The sequence below is a fragment of the Podarcis muralis genome, chromosome 2 (genome assembly GCF_964188315.1).
Source record: "Podarcis muralis chromosome 2, rPodMur119.hap1.1, whole genome shotgun sequence".
Taxonomy (NCBI): domain Eukaryota; kingdom Metazoa; phylum Chordata; class Lepidosauria; order Squamata; family Lacertidae; genus Podarcis; species Podarcis muralis.
This window is the reverse complement of record NC_135656.1, coordinates 73,300,566-73,317,581: the sequence shown is the minus strand read 5'-3', so window position 1 is coordinate 73,317,581 and position 17,016 is coordinate 73,300,566. Positions and strand designations below refer to the sequence as shown.

The following is a 17,016-nucleotide window of genomic DNA, read 5'->3' as shown; positions in this document are numbered from 1 at the left end:
TTACTCTGTAATCAAAGGGTGGGTAAGACTGCGGCCTGCCAGATGTTGTTGTGCAATGACAACTCCTTTCTTCACTGCCCATTGGCCATGCTGGCTGGGGCTGATGAGAGTTGGAGTTCAACAACATCTGGAGAGCCACTGGTTTCCCCCACGCCTACATTCACCACCACATCAAATATCAAGCCAGATTAGAAAGTATCAGAATGACTTAATGGGTATTGATTTTACCTTTCCACCTTGACTTCTGGCTTCTTCCGTGTCATGTGACCAAGCACTTGCTGTCAGATCCCTCAGAGACCATATATACAAGGACCATCTTGGCTGTGAGTCCTAGGAAACTTGCTCCCTGCCTTGCAGGCTTTCCCCCATCTGGCCTGGGAGGGCGGGGCCCTGACTGACTCCAGCTGCAAAAGCTGAGGCTGCTGAACAGACTCTTGGTATTGATAGGGGGTTTTGTGGGCTGGGGGCGGGGAGGTGTTGCTGTTGTTGCTGTTAATTTTTTGTATGCTTAAACCAGCAATAGCGCAATGGAATCTTTTAAAGTTTACAGAGAAAAAGGAGAATCTACGTTACGGTGAACCAGTTTATAGGATGTGGGGATTTAACATGGATATTTTGCTATATGCCTAAAATAACATCTGCTATTTTGTTAAAAGTTGTTTATCCTTGCAAAATTCTGCCCTGCTGCGAAGCACACAGTCAGGTTTAACAAATGTTGCCACTCAAGCACATCTGAGTATTGACAGCCAGTAAAAAGCAGAACTTATTTACCAGATGACCAAAAATTGAGGCTGAAAAGCGTTGATTGGCTGAATAAAATAAAATTACAACTGTATAAGAATAATTTATCTCAGTGAAATGGTGACCCAGTTCCCACACAGTGGCACTAGACAATAAGCCTAAAGCCTATTGGTATCACCAAACAGATTATATTAGGTGTAAATCTGTAAAGTGCTGCCCCATTTCAAATCTACTTTAAGCTTTCATTTACTATGAAATGATGCATAACTGATTTGAATTTTATATTAGGAGGAACAATTACTCATTTGCATTTCAGCCAGATGAAATCATCATAATTTGGAGTCAATAGAGTAAACTATTCTGAATTTACGTGAAATAGAAGACCTAACACACTGAGTTTGGAAATACCACATATATTAAAGATAAGAGGGAGAATTGCACAGATACATCTGACTTCATTATTTACTAGTGTCCTCCTAGTGGTGCAGTTATAAAACTGCTTGCACATTTGCATAGCTAAGCAGGGTCCAGTATGGTTTCAAATTAGATGGGGAATCGTGTGTTGAGATTCCTGCATCACAGGGAGTTGGGCCAGATGACCCTCGGGATCCCAACTCTACAAGTCTATGATTATAATTATCATCTATGTTTTATTCTACAATCATTTCCTAAGGTTTTGTTTGTGTATGTTCTAAAAGTTTAACTTTAAGCTTTTGGTGAGCAAAATGAATGAGATTCACTCCTCCCATATTGCTTATTCATTTGTTTCTGGGTAGGATGATGAAACTGCTTATGGAATTTCTACAGCCTCTTTCTGGCTGGCCCTAGTCCTTTCCTCACCTTAAAACTGACATTTCAGTAACAACAGTAGTCACCAGGAAGTCTACCTTCTTGCAAGCTTCTCTCCCCACCTCCCCAATTTCTTATTCATTTAAGTCCTTTGAGATTTACCATCAACAAAATACAAATGACAAGCAAGCTCATCCATTCTTATTCTCATTTCTGGCGCCAGCACCCAGTGTAGGTAGGCATTTGCCAAGGATCCTTTACAGCAGCAAGGCCCCCTGGGGCTGATGCCTTGCCTTGGCTCCTTGAGCTCTTGCTGGCCCTTAAGCACCTGGCAGCACCAGTGTCCCTGCAACCCCACTCTCTTGCTTGCTAACTTGTGAGCTGACTTATCCTGTGCTGTAATGAGCCAGGAGCCACATGGCTGCTCTGCTTCCAGTTCATTTCAGTACCAGCACTGTGAGGGTAAGCCCACTCTCATGGGCAAGCACAAGGGGGAATCTGGCAGCTGCCTTGTGCTCACAAACATGTGCGTTTACCTGGCAGCGATGCCTCATGAGCCTGCACAAGGGGGAGTGGGAGGCTGGTGGCTACTAACAGTGCTACCTTTGCCAGAGGGTCAGAGTGGTGGCAAGCACTGGCAGGCAGCAAGGGTAGTTTCCTCAGCCCCCTTCCAAAATCTGGAACTAGGCCTATTCATTCTCTTACATTTTTGATAGCGCTGTTGTCCTTTGTCATCCTTTTTCAGGGATTCTCCATGCAAGGACAGTACAGTGGTATGTCTCAAGCAGAGGTAAGTCAAGCTTTACAGACTAAAAGGAGGCTCCATTTTGAATTCACACTTCCAAGTAGTTCAGTGTATAGCTAGGACCAGCTTCTTCAAGCCTTCGCCTTCCATCATTCCCCATGACTTCTTGTCCTGCTTACCTGTTCCGGACTTGCCATTCTGCCTCCCCATTCTGTCCCTCCTGGCATCCAAATGGCAAATCCTGGTGCCTCCAGACATCTTTCTTTGGCGATCACTCGTAGCCGAGTAAGATTGTCTTCAATGAACACAGTCTTAACAGTGAGTCCATAAGTGACTGTGGAAGCCAGTTCTGGATCAACATGTCCTTCCACAGTGGGGGACATAGGTTTCCTGGTGGGAGTTGATCACGGTGAGGGTTTGCCAAGCATGCCTTCCTCTTAGCACGCTCCTGAGTTCGAGCGTCTTCAAAGCTCATGACACCTTTGGTAAAGGCTGTTCTCCAATTGGAGCGCTCACAGGCCAGTGTTTCCCAATTGTCACTGTTTATACTACATTTTTTGGATTTGCCTTAAGAGAGTCTTTGAAACTCTTTTGTTGACCACCAGGATTACGCTTACCATTTTAAAGTTCAGAATAGAGTAGTTCCATTAGAAGACGATAATCAGACTTCCACACAATACGACCAGTCCAACAAAGTTGAAGAATCATTGCTTCGACACTGGTGATCTTTGCTTCCAGACATAGCTGGGCTCCAACTCCCATCAGCCCCAACAGGCATGGCCAATGGCTAGGCTATGGATGATGGGAGCTGTAATCCAGCAACGTTTGGAGAGTACCTTGTTGGGTAAGGCTATACAATAATTTATGACAGCAGGCAGCACCACTGGTAACTTTCACTTTATTCCATTTCATATACCATATTTTTCCATGTATAAAATGATGCCTTTTGCAAAAAAAGAAGAAAAAGGCAAAAATTGGATGTCATCTTATACACGTATAGTGAATGCAGAGGGGGGACGTGTGATTAATGGCAGCAGCAAGCAGGAAATTGGCAGCGGTGATTGGGCAGGTGATTGGCTGCGGCTGCGGCAAGGCCTGCTGGTGATTGGCTGTGGCTGCAGCAATTGGGCAGGCAATTGGCCGCTACGGCAAGTGGACGGGTGGGCTGTTGGTGGCGGTGAGTGGACAGACAATTGGCGGCCGTGGTGAGGTGTGTGATCAGCAGTGGCTGTGACAAGTGATCGGCAACGGCAGGCAGGCGGGTGAGCGATTGGTGGATGTGACCTTCCCCCCCCCAAGCTAAACTTAATTTCGGTTAAAAAAAAATAGGGGCGTCTTACACATGGGGGTGTCTTATACATGGAAATATATGGTAATTAAATTTCACATGCTCAGTACTATACCTCAGGAGTAGCCAATGCTTGTATTCTAGGTGTATGGCTGACCCATCTACTTCCTAATGTGAGCAGGTAGATGGGAACGCAGGTCTTGCTGTCACTCCACTGACTTCTTCCTCTCATCTAGGTGTCGAAGTTGCAGCAGCTTTCTGGGCAGCCTGTCTCATTCGCTTCCTTGGGACAATCTCCATCAATAGTAGCAGGTGAGGAGCCCCAAAGAGCTATGAAGCCACTTAAACTCCCACAATCCTCTGTGGCAGACTATGGCCCTAGGGGCTTAGTGAGCCTGTGCTCCAGCTGCCTTTAGGCAACAGGTCTCCACAGAAAGAACATGGTGCACGAATAATTGGCCCTAGAATGGGGAATGCAGGACCTTGGTCTTTTTTCAAAGGCTGGATCAGCACTCTTATGCTAGAGTGGGATACCAGAAGGAGAACTGGAGCATTTATCTTCTGACTCAGGAAAAGCTGTGGCCATCCAGATATTGCTGGACTACAAAGCCCATCGTCCCTGACCATTAGCCACACTGTTTGGGGATAATTCGCATTTCAGTCCAACGGTATCTTGGAAAGTCACATGTTCTGCATCCCTGCTCTGTATTTTATTTTATTTTTTAAAAAAGCACAACACTGGATAAATACAAGACTAAAAATGGGAGTGCACTCTCTGGCATGTGCACACACATAAATAAGGGAGGTGGGTATCATTTTTTTCTGAGAATCTTGAACTCTTGGTTACAAAAACAACAAAAGAATATGAAGGCAAGTGTACTTTTTCGTACAAGGGAATGTGGATTCACTCATACATACTTACAATTGCCAGGGGAAAGATGTAGACATACCCTCCCCCCCTCTCTCTCACCCCACCATACTTGTCAACAGGATTTTTTTTAAATTCATTGTGAAAAGTAATCCAAGGATTTTCCACCTAGGATTTTTTCTTATTACGTTAAAAGAACATCATTAACCAATGGGAGTCTGCATCAGACAGGAGGAGGGCAGGACAGTCTCCCTTAGTCTAAAATTAGTCCGGTGTAATGTGACCCAAGCAAAGTGGCATAAAACAAAAGCCTCTTCTTGGAGCTTCTGATGGCTTTGCAGTAGCTGGGAAACGCTCCAGTCCTGTTTACGTGCCTCCTGCTCTTTGCACTGTGCGGTGCCTGGAAAGGATTCTTTGGGTTTCCCTTCTTCTGTAGCCTTGTGATGTGGTCATCCTAGCGCTCCTCCTTTTAGGAAGGCAAGAAAGAGCCAGGACAGAACAGCCCCAGTAACGTTGTGCTTCTTTTCTCCCTTTTCAGCCCTGGACACGAACGCTCAGAATAGCTCTCAGGAGTTCCTGGTTCCTAACGATGTAAGTTTGCCTCTACAAACTACAGTTCCCAAATATATTTTGGGGGTAGTCATGTGCTTTAAATGTATGGTGTACATTTAGTAAGCTCACACACGTGTCCACAGAGGTCTTCCTTGGTGCTCATAGGGTCCTCCCCATCCCACTTGGTGCTTGAAAGAAGCTTTGTATCGCAGCCAAAGGGAATAGGTTGTGGTGTGTGTTGAGTTGTGTGTGTTGTGCCCATTATGGTTTCCCTGGTTTGCAAATGTGTGCATGGGCCCCAAAAGGTTATAATCAGAGCCAAACCCATTCCACTCTTTATGGAGATCTTCAGAGAGTGATTCCATTCAAACAAAAGTTGAACAGCCCTAAATATTTTGCTGCAGAGTCCTTTGGCTTCTTTCTCAGTCAAAACTAGGTTGGAAAAGGGGGCAGGGCTCTTGCAGTTTCAACTGTTGTGTAGAAGAGGAATTTAAACCAGGTGTAGCTTGTCATGCAAACTACAGTGGTACCTCAGGTTACAGAGGCTTCAGACTCCGCTAACCCAGAAATTGTACCTTGGGTTAAGAACTTTGCTTCAGGATGAGAACAGAAATCGTGCGACAGCGGCAGCAGGAGGCCTCATTAGCTGAAGTGGTACCTCAGGTTAAGAACAGTTTCAGGTTAAGAACAGACCTCCAGAACGAATTAAGTTCTTAACCCGAGGTACCACTGTACAACTCTTGAACTTTTGCATCAGGGCACCCTCCATGAAGCTCCCTCATTTGGTGAGAGACCATTTAGGAACAGTCTTGGAGTACAGTTTCCTAGCAAACTGTGAACCCTCCTGCCGGTACTGTTACCTAGCTTGCAAAAGTTCAGTGTTTCATCAAAGCATGTGATCTGCCGCTCAGCCATGGTCCTTGAAAGGAAGATAAGTTCAGCAAAGTCCCGGGTTGTTTTATCTATCCTCACTCTCACACAAATTCCAGAATCAAAGGCTACTGTCTCAAGTCCATCCCTCACAAGCCTTCTCTCCTCCACACAAATGCCATTGTACCTTCAAAACACATTAAAGGAAAAGTCTTCCCCAAGAGAATCTTGGGAACTATCAGAGCTACGATTCCCAAGTACAGTTCCCAAGATTATTGGTATGTACACAGATGTGTTTATGCTCCTGTGCTTTAACAGCAGCCTGGCATGGAGAGACATTAAGCAGGTGAAGCTTATCATGGCCCAGAGATAAATGGTGGGGAAAGAAGCGGCAGCGATAAACAGTCCTCTGAGAGAGAGGAGCGTCAGCCGTGGGAAAGGTTAACTTCCTCCAACTTCTTCGCCATCACTCCCTTGTGAGCTGTCCTTCGCTCTCTCTGTGTGTTTCTGTGGAAGCTGAAGCCCAGAAGGGGTGAATATGATAAGAGAGGAATGTGCCAGCATTTCTTATGCCCACCCACTTGCCAGCCCGGCTGCCAGTGTCCCAGGCCTGCTCTGCAGATGCCAGCATGTGTTTCTGGGCACACAGCAGGCCGTTGTAGCGTCTCAGAAGGCAGGAAACGAGTGGGCAGGAGGGCAACGCTGACCTTTACTTCTGCCCCCCGACCCTGAGTGGGGAAAAGTAGCTCTTTCTGAAGTTTTTGTTTATGGAACAAGCCTCATGAAACTATCTGGCCTGTTTTATTTTTTGAAATAGGCCAATTCCTGCCACAGTGTGGTAGGAACCCTGAACTACATGGCTCAGTTCATGTTTTCCACTCCCTTGAGAGTGAATAAAAATGGCTAAATCTCAGGTTTGGAAAGGTAAAGTGTAGATAAGCCTGAAGCCTTGATGGGTTCTGGCTCAGACTCATCCAATACTGAACAACAATAAATCAAGCAGACCATTGTGTACTATGTTGTTGTTGTTTAGTCGTGTCCGACTCTTCGTGACCCCATGCACGCCAGGCACTCCTGTCTTCCACTGCCTCCGCAGTTTGGTCAAACTCATGCTTCGAGAACACTGTCCAACCATCTCGTCCTCTGTCATCCCCTTCTCCTTGTGCCCTCAATCTTTCCCAACATCAGGGTCTTTTCCAGGGAGTCTTCTCTTCTCATGAGGTGGCCAAAGTATTGGAGCCTCAGCTTCACAATCTGTCCTTCCAGGGAGCACTCAGGGCTGATTTCCTTAAGAATGGATAGGTTTGATCTTCTTGCAGTCCATGGGACTCTCAATTGTGTACTATAGGTCAGGCTCATTCCCTCACCCAAGAGTTGCCTAAAATGAGTAAATGCTCTCTGTTCACTTTGTCCAGTCCTGTCCAGTTCTTAGGCGATGAGGTTTCCAGCGCGGTTCCACCCCAAAGACTGATCCTTCCTTTCCCCTCCTAGCTCATTGGCTGCATCATTGGCCGCCAGGGCAGCAAGATCAGCGAGATCCGGCAGATGTCCGGAGCACACATCAAGATTGGGAACCAGACCGAGGGCTCTGCTGAGCGTCACGTGACCATCACCGGCACCCCAGTCAGCATCACTTTGGCTCAGTACCTCATCACAGCCTGGTAAGAGCCATTAGGACTGCTGGGCAGGTCAAGTGGGGAGTAACGCAGCACTTGCGCAGCCGTCTCGTTGCAGCTTCTTCCTGCTGTGCCCAAGCCTGTGGCCTCTTAGATGGACAGCTTTGCGGAGAGCAAGTGACAGCGCCTTGCTGTCATGGCTGAATTTGCCGGTTTGCAAACACTTGGCCCTCTGCTCAAGAGACAGGAGTGCTAAGCATAGCACCACAAAGTGTTCTCATTGCTTTGTTGTCTGTCTTTCACACTAATGCCTGCCTGTCTCTGACACACATGAGAGTAACCAGGCCTTGAGTTTCTCAGGAGCCACCGTGATTTCTAATATCCTTGCCTACAATATGTTGGGCATCAATGTTCCCTTTGCAGCTGCAAAGCACTCTTATACCGCTTTAAGCATCATGGCTTCCCTCAAAGAATCCTGGGAACAGTGGTATGTTAAGAGTCTCCTAACAACTCCCGGCACCCTCAGCAAACTACAGTTCCCAGAATTCTTCGGGGGAAGCTATGATGCTTAAAGGTAACACAAGAGTGCTTTAAATGTCAAGTGTGGATGTGACCTTAGTTCAGTGCAGGAAGAACTGCTGCGTCACAGCAGGGAATTCTCCCGTCCTGTCCAAAAGATAACCTCACTTAAACAGAGCAACATTTGTCATTGGTCGCTGTTGTGACCTGGCATTTGGGATGCTTCAAGATTTAGAGCAGGAAATAGCCATTCACAGTTCAGGGATCACCACCACTACAGGGTGCAAGTTTTCAAGGCGTGGAGCCCATCATTGACGGATGCATGTAAGCGTTTTCGTAATCAGTTTTCCCCGTGGTGATGACCCCAGAACTCCTTTCAACTTTTGTTGCATTTGTGTGTTGAAGGAGAATTAACAGCCCCCATCTCCATTCTTTTCCTCCTGGGAGAAGTTAATAGATAAACAGTGCCGTGCATCTCACGTGGAAGAGGTTCTCATTTCCCCAGAAAAACACAGTGGTCTGTCAATGACCTGAAAAAGCCAAGAAGGATATGTGGCTGGAATGCTTTGCAATTCCATGATTGTTTAAATAGGGACCATGACAAGGTATAACATCCTTAACATAGCCACTTCTGAGTTCTAAACAAGCCCTGTGTGTCATACTGGAGGTTCTCCACATGAATGTAGTCCCAGAGGGAGAGGACTCTGGAGAAGACATTATCTGGAAGCAAAAGCGATTTAGAGTACCTTGTTCACTAGCTCCATTCTTTGTGTGTACCTATTCCTTTGCACATGTCAGCTCAAACACTTGCCTGTGTGTGCGCGTGCACGCATGTGCATATCCATACTTGTATGTATGTATTATACAAACTGCGCATATCCGCCCACACATATGCATATTTTTCCATGTGCAAGCTTGTACATGCATATAACAGCACATATACGTCCAAGTATATGTCCTCACGCGCTGCATTTGTATGTGTAAATTGTGCATGCATGCACGAGTCTCATTCTTTTTCCCTTCTTGTTCTTCAGTTTAGAGACGGCCAAATCTACCTCCCAGACGCCCCCCGTTGACCTCGGCATGACTTTCTCCCAGCCCCTCACCCCTTCGCCAGCCCCAACGCTGACAGCAGTGGCCGCGCCTCCCCCAGCCTTGCTTGGTGCCCCCTATGCCATCTCCCTCTCCAACTTCATTGGCCTGAAACCCGTCCCCTTCTTGACGCTGCCTTCCTCAGCCGCGGGGCACAATGGCAGCCTTGCCACCTACACGACCAAGATCTCGACAGCCAATGCCAGCAAGAAGGCTGAGAGGCAGAAGTTCTCCCCATACTGAAACAGGAAGGTGGGGCAGGGAGGGGAAACCTTAGGAGGACCCTCACACGCTTTGTTAGATGGCATCAGCGTCGGGCTGCTCCAAAGCGAGACTACCTGGGGAAAGAGGTGAGGGGGGGAGCCAAATGTGCAGGAAAGGAAGTGTTTGTGGGAGAGGATAACTGAGACAGCTCTTGCAAGCAGTGCTGGCCATGAGACAGTCAGGGAAGTGGCGCGTCTGCAGAGCACCCACCCGATCCTGGCTAAAGATATGTCTATCATGGGTAAGAGCAATCAAGCCTCATAGTTTTGCTTCCATGGAACAAATCTCTGCCCCACACTATAAGGTGTTATTATCCTTTACCTTCCATAAACCTTCCTGATCGCTTTCAGCAATGAAGATGAAGAGGTTCTCTCTCCATCTGGTTTCTTGACATGTTTTCTTTTTTAAGGAAAACATGTTACTTAAAGACAATTGGAACCCCACTCAAATTCTTTGTACTGTATTGATAGAGCTGGAGGTCTTGGGAAAGGTCCCATCTCGACTGTGGCACTGGCTAGAGCTTGTTAGACCTTTGGTGATCCTAACAGAGAACATGCTATGCTACTCTCTCTCATGGGTTGCATTTCCAAGAGCAGAACTGGAAAAGGGTTCTGATTTCTATAGAACTGGAAGCTGTGCATGTCCTAGAAATCACAGAATGTACCAAAAAGGATATTCTTCAGTGTTTTTTTGTTTTTGTTTTTTGCCTAGCACTTCTCTCCTAATATATGACGCTGGCTGTGAGTTCCATTTTAGCTGGATTAGAATACAGGATGGGGTTTTCATGACTGTTCAGCTTGGCCCCCGACCTCCTGCAAGTGGTTGAAGGGAATTAGTTTTCACCAGACATCCCTCTAATATTTAGCATGAACTGGCACAGCGTATGCAAGAATTTGCTGGATCAGACCGGAGCCCCATCCACCCCAACATTATGTTCACCCATTGGCCAACTCAGATGCCCATGAGAAGACCAGAGGCATATAGTTGTCTTCCCTCACTGAGAAACAGAGCAGTTCTTTATAAATATTCCCTATCTGTTACATGGTAAGAGCTTCCAGGACTGGCAATCCCAGCTGGTCACCTTATCGTATGTGGGCGACATCTCCCCTCATTTAACTTTATGGCAGAAATCCGTCCTCATATATATCTGGCAGGATGTGCGATATCTTGCCATGCCACTCATCTTTGGGTTTATCTCTTGCTGTCATGGGATGACATCTCCAATAAGTGCTTTCTAATTTTGCTCTCATCTCTTGCAGTGCAATCCCAAGCATATTTGCTCCAGAAATAAGCCCCTACCCCTTCCGTCACTCATTAGTGGATATAGGACTGCAGCCTTAGTAAATTCTGCCACATTTTGTTCCCTTGTCAGCCCTTCTCTCTTTGTATCGGTATTGTAAGGGCACTTGTCTAGTCAGAACATGCCCATGAGAGTCAAGAGGTGGCGCCCTGAGACCTCAGGTTGAAGCAGATGCCCACCTTGGTGATTTCTGGTTAAAGTTACCAACATGCATGTCTGGCACTTACACTTGCGTCCTAAACAGACGGCCATCACAACAGCATATAATTCATCCAAACCGCACCCCAAAAAATTATCCCCATGGATTAAATGTACCATATAGCCAAGGATTCCATGGCTAATTTCTTAGTTGGTTTGCAAATTGGCATGGCTTCACCAAAGTGGGTCGGATTGTTGGCTAATTGACAGGTTGTCAAAAGACTGCACAATTCACTGTCAACACTTTATAAGGCATTAAGTGGAAGGTGATTGTTGAACAGACCTGGAGAAAACGGATGAAACGAACACAGCAAAAACTCAACTTGGCTCTTGTAGCCATGAAGTAGTTGGCTCATGATAAGCAAAGGTTAGTAGTCACAGGCCTGTGTGGAGGAAATGCACACCAAAAACGAAACATTGAAATTCTGCATGCGGCCGATGCAAATCCTGGAAAGCTCTTTTCTATGACCAGCATAAATCATACAAATGTGCATATACTTCTCCTATTTTTGTATAATATTGTTTGCTATTTGGCAATAAAATAAATCCTCCTTTGGGAGGAAGGGCAGGGTATAAATGGTATGAATGAGTAAATAAATAATACTGGATTTGCTAAACATGGCAGGGGCAAAAGCACGGAAGCCTCACCCAAACCCCACTGCCTGGGAATCTTGTGCAGGAGGCTCATCTCAGCCACTGAGAAGCACGTCTTTGCAGCATAGCCAATGCTTCCTCTGTGCTCCTTCAGGAATCACAGGCTACACTCAGCCCTGATTATGTTGGGACTGGTTTACTGAACCAAAGCTGTCAGGGGAGGGAAAAAAGAAGCCAAACAGGCTGCAAAAAGGAGACAATTGAGGTTGATTTGGTGTAGTAGTATCTTTACAATCTCAAGAAGCAACAGGATCTCAGATTTGCCCTCAGTTACACATTGATTTGGTAGCATAGAGTAGACTACCTACGCCTGTTTAGGCACTGATTAAATAGTTTCAGCAGATTCATGTATTTATTGCAGCCTTTCCTCAAGCTGGTGCGCTCCAGGTGCTTTGAACTACAGTTCCCATCATGGCTGGGGCTGACAGGAGTTCTGGCCAGAGGCAACCAAGCTGGGGAATGCTCATTGAATGCGTCAAATTCTCAGGTGGTGTAATTCAGGTTTCCACAAAAACACAGGGGAATGGAGCCAAAATTTCCTATTCCTACAAACCAATCTAACCAGTTGTCCATTTCGCCTTGTTCCCTGGCTGGTCCCAATCTCTCTCACTTCCCTGCATCACTCGCTGGCAAAAAAAAAGCTTCTATCTCTTTTTAACCCTTTTTATTTTTGGCTGCTCCAAGGAATGCCCCACCTCCTATCCCATGATCCTCTTTGGCTTGTCTTTGAAAATGCTGTACATATAATTCTATATTTTTTCCTCCTTTGTAACTTATGATTGATTTAATAAAAATGCAAACTTTGTCAACTCAGAGGGTAATGTGATTAGGATTTTGTATACATTTAAATTAGGCAAAGCAAATGCACACGCACCCCTCCGGCTACTTGCATGACTGAATAAAAAGGGAAAGAAAAGGCTTATGCCTAAGAAGCAGTGGCAGCTAGATTCTTGCCCACCCATGCCACCTGGTGGCTGGGCACCTGGCCTTTCAACCAGAGGCAAGACAGTGAGGAAAGAAAGGGCAGGTGAAACGTGTTCTGCTCTTAACACTGAAACGTCACTTACTGAATTTCTGTTTGTTGTGGAGGAGTGAGAATCCTTATTTGGGGAAGGGGGAAGCAACTGTGGAGTATGATTCAGATTCCTACTTTTTAATTGATTCGGAATAATTACCACCCAGTGGACATGTCCCAACAATTTTCTGTGGATTGAAATTTCAACAATTTAGCGGTGAATTGCGGGTTTTCCCAGGGAAAGCAGTGGGGAAAAAAGAATCCTGCTCAGCCCCGTGCCTGAAAGTCCCAAACTTATGGCCAGAAATTGCAGCACAAACAGAAATCTGAATGAGCCCATAGTCAGCCAATTCTCATTTTGTCCTCCTCCTCTTCTTCCTCCTCCCTCCTGCTGGATTCTGCAAGGGCAACGCTGGGACCTAACACTGTGCGCACATCATACATTTAAAGTGCATGACTTCCCCCAAAGTATCCTGGGAACTGTAGTTGGTTGAGGGTGCTGGGGACTGTAGCTCTTGAGAGTGGCAAACCATGCTTCCTAGAATTCTTTTGGGGAAAGTCATGTGTTTTAAATGTGTGGTGTGTGCACAGCCTGGTTCTAAGAAGGCAGACAGCTGGGGCTGGTTGAAGGCAGGCTGATGTGTTGGTGGGAAGGTGCCCTATTCACTCCACTGGCTCTCACCATTGCGACTGAACAAATGGTGCTGGATCAAGCATAGCAGGATCATCCACGTATTAGGACTCTATCGACACAAACCCCAGTATGCCATGGTTAATGAACAGGGCCTGGTTTATATATCATATTACTACTGCTCCCTCCCTCCCTCAAAGAACCTTGTGGGAGCATGCAGGGAGGTTCCCGCATGTTATTCTCACTACAATCCTCCTTGTGCTCCCACTGTTTTCAATGAGTTTTCCTCCCTTGTTTAGTAGGTTTAGGATCCACAGACTAAGTTAGGCAGTGGACTGCCCCAGAGTGACCCAGCGACATCAGCAGCTGAATGGGGATTTGAGCCTCGTCTTCTCAGTCTGACATTCTGTCCACAAAGCTGCACTGACCCCTTGAAACAATTCTGTAGTGGTGCTGGAGCTGGGGCCACCACTTCCAAGGTTGCTGCCATGTTCCTAATGCTGCCTATGGAGCCTCTGCCAACGTACGCCAGTGCCACCTTCCTCTCATTTCAGCACCACGCCACCTGTCTTAGGCCATCTCAATAACTTGCCCATGATGGATGTGCCAAAGGAAATGTGGGAGCAGGAGGAGAGGAGAGGTGGCAAAAGGGAGGAATGGCAGCTGCCTTATTGGGAGAGCATTTGGCATAGCAGGCCAGTGTCTAGTGCGCCCTAAGCCAGGCCATCTTCAGTGAGGGCAGCCTGTTGCTATGTGGATGAGAGACATGGGAACCCTCCCTTGCCTTATGCTCTCCGTTGCCACAGCAACCGCAGAAGGGGTGTTTACTTGCCAGCATGTTGGGCTCATGAGGCCAGCTGCAGACATGTGTAACCGACAGAGTGAAATGATAATGTCGCACGCTGCTATAGAGGAATGCTGCGTTTTCATGGGTGGATCAGAGCTTGCAAAAACTGCCTATTGCCAGAAGAAGGCTTCAGTGTGGACCAACCATCCCCTGCTGGAACTGTTTGGTACTTGCTTGGATATAAATTGCAGGGCCTTCCTTTCTGCTAGGTCAGTGGTGAGTAGAGATGGCTGAGAAATGTGATGGAGAACCTGCAGCCCGGCAGATGATGCTGGGCTGTAACTCCTTTCAGACCCAAGCAGCATGGATGATGGGGGCTGGAGTCCAGCAATACCTAGAGGCCCCACAGGTTAGCTATTCCTGCTTCATTATATATCTTTTCCTGCCACTATCCACTCACTGTAGGTGTGTGCAGTATTTGAGGAAATAATCAGGAAATGCTTATTCCTTTCAAACTAGAATGCAGCTGCCGAATGGTCTATCCTAGTAACTACACTCATAACGCAAACTAAAAGTTATCACTAATAAAACAACTAAAAGCAACTAAACAAATAGTGATCAACAGGCTACCTGCAACAGACACAGGAATAATCAGATCAGGGAAAGAATGGCATGCAAAAGTACCCTAAGGCTGGATCGAGACACATCAAAAACACGTTTCAGGAAAACGCGTTGTAAACCTCAAAGTTGGGAATCACAATGGCGAAAGATGGAACTCCACAGCGCCATCTGATGTCACAGGGTTATAACACATATAAAATGCTTTTTCTTTACTAATGTAGCTGAGTCCTATGTCTGGAATACCCTCCCCTCTCAAGTGTGAATGGCATCAACTTTGAGGGAGTCATTTCAGCAATAAGAAACAATGTATGGCTATTCACCCTAGCATTTGCCCAAAGTTTTGTCATTACCTGGCTGGTGGTGTTGATATAATGTCTGATTTTGTTTTTTAAGTTGAATCTAAATTAAATTTGTTGGTTTTTTTTCTATTTTAATGTCTTTCCTCTCTCTGGGATTGTTGAACAATGAAAAGCGGGGCTAAAAATAATTTAGATGAACATACAAGCAGATAGAATGGGAGGGAAGGCTACAGGACTGGGGTAGAGATGGAAAGAAAAAAGCAAGATTGCAAAGTCTTTCACAGATTCGTTGATGTACTTTCCTGGCAGATGCGTTGATTGTGAGTTCTGCTTGAGGGAAATCCTGGGGGTGGATGGTGGGACTCCCACTGAGCAGAAAGCACCATGCACATGAAATTCAACATCACGCTGCAAGAACCAAACTACAAGAGAAATAATATCTGTAGTAATGGAGCTGTTCTGCCAGTATAGATGTTCGCTGCCATTAACATGCTGTGGAATGCTTTCAATAACCACTGTGATCCCTGTGCCATAGCTGTACCACTCATTGCTAACAGCCAGTCATGGTAACAGGGACGAGCTGTACAATGTAGCTACTGTGGAAAGAATAATAATAAATGGGAATGGCTGCTCAGGGGTGTTGTCGTCCCCTCTGTCCCAAAAATAGTCCAGAAGGCTCACACAACATTATACTTCTGGTCTTCCAAACTAGAAAAACTTCCAACATGACAAAAACACCTGTGTCCTCAGGTGGGCCTGCTTGTATAAAAAAGTAATGTGGGGAGCTGGCCCTGAGATATTACGGATGTGCTTTTGTCCTCCAAATGCTGCTTGCTCAGCCACATCTCTCCCAGGTGAGAAGAGGGCAGAGCTGTTGAATTGCAACTGTGCTATGGAAAATTGAATCCTTCCTGCAACGCTGTATATTATTAACTCGGAGGCCTTCTGCAGTGTTTGCCTTGGGACGTGCTCATCTACCCAGCTTTTATTCGCGTGCGCTGCCTTTCTGCTTTAATAAATGTGCCAGCAGAGGCTGAGACAATGAAAGCCAGGCACCTCTTTGATCAAACCACTAGCACTGGCTGAAGCCCTTTGAGTGGCAAGGAACCGAGAATGTAGCTTCAGTTATTTACAGGGTCAAAGGCGAAGGGGAAAACATCTTGCTTCCTCCAGCACGACATCTCCAAATGGCGGCACATCATAGGAAGGAGTAATGTGGTCAAAGGGTATGTGGCATCATTGCATTCCTCAAGAGTTATCCGGGGTGACAAGGGGACAGGATCTGCAAGATGGCATGGATCTGAAGAACCACTGCCTTTTATCTTCTTCGCACTCCTAAACCTAAAGCACATTCTGTGAAAGCAAAGCAGGAGGCAGCAGGTGTAAGCCTTGAGCTCATCTACCTATGCATTTGGAACATGGAACGCAATCAGCTATGTTCATGCACGATTCTCCATCTCCATATGCATATCCACAACAAAAATGGGCGGGCAGATTGCATGCACGTACACACCCAGTCAAGAGAACATTCAACGTCATTTGAGAAGGGTAGGTACAAGTCTGAGACTTGCTCCTATGCATCCCCATGGGAATAGTTTATCCACTCAGGATCTGAATGGATCTGAAATTAGTACGACTTACTTCCATACAATATGCAGTCTGTACTGGGACAATAAACTGGCCAAAGTTGTCTTTCAGGACTCCTAAAAGACAGTAGGCTATTGCAGTAAAAAAAAAAAAAGCCAGAAAAACTTTGGCATGAGAATTTTACAAGATATTGCTCCATAGAACTGATGGACAAGTGAATTTCTGTGGCTCAAGAAATGATATAATAAAGTGAGAGGGCACCTCTGAAGGCCATGTTCTCTCCAGCTGTTGTATTATTAAGCATCTTGCTACGTAGGCTGCTAGTAGTGGATAAATAGATAACCCCTTTCTTGGGCAGTGTGTCAAAACCGGACCAAGGTTATGAATATGGGGCTTACTATAATCAGTGCAACCTTGTTAGCTTGATAGGTGGAACTGTATCTCTACAAAGGGCTGCAATTATAATACAATGCACACCTTCTGATTCAAAGGTGACTGTTGGGGGGAAATGAAGAGAATATTGTTAAAATATAGATCCTGTGAAGGAAACTAGATTGGCAGAATACCCATGATTATGACA

General features: G+C 46.0%; 1 protein-coding gene across 2 annotated transcripts in view; it reads left to right on the top strand.

The window, feature by feature from the left end:
* Positions 1-12,309, top strand: part of PCBP4 (poly(rC) binding protein 4) — a 39,622-nt gene extending 27,313 nt beyond the window's left edge. For both annotated transcript variants that reach the window (XM_028718732.2, XM_028718731.2), the window contains exons 9-13: positions 2,276-2,320; positions 3,800-3,875; positions 4,970-5,022; positions 7,345-7,514; positions 9,023-12,309. In XM_028718732.2, the coding sequence (XP_028574565.1) occupies positions 2,276-2,320; positions 3,800-3,875; positions 4,970-5,022; positions 7,345-7,514; positions 9,023-9,323 (645 nt within the window). In that variant the 3' untranslated portion in view covers positions 9,324-12,309. The remainder of the gene's footprint in view (positions 1-2,275; positions 2,321-3,799; positions 3,876-4,969; positions 5,023-7,344; positions 7,515-9,022) is intronic.
* The last annotated feature ends 4,707 nt before the right edge of the window (positions 12,310-17,016 follow it).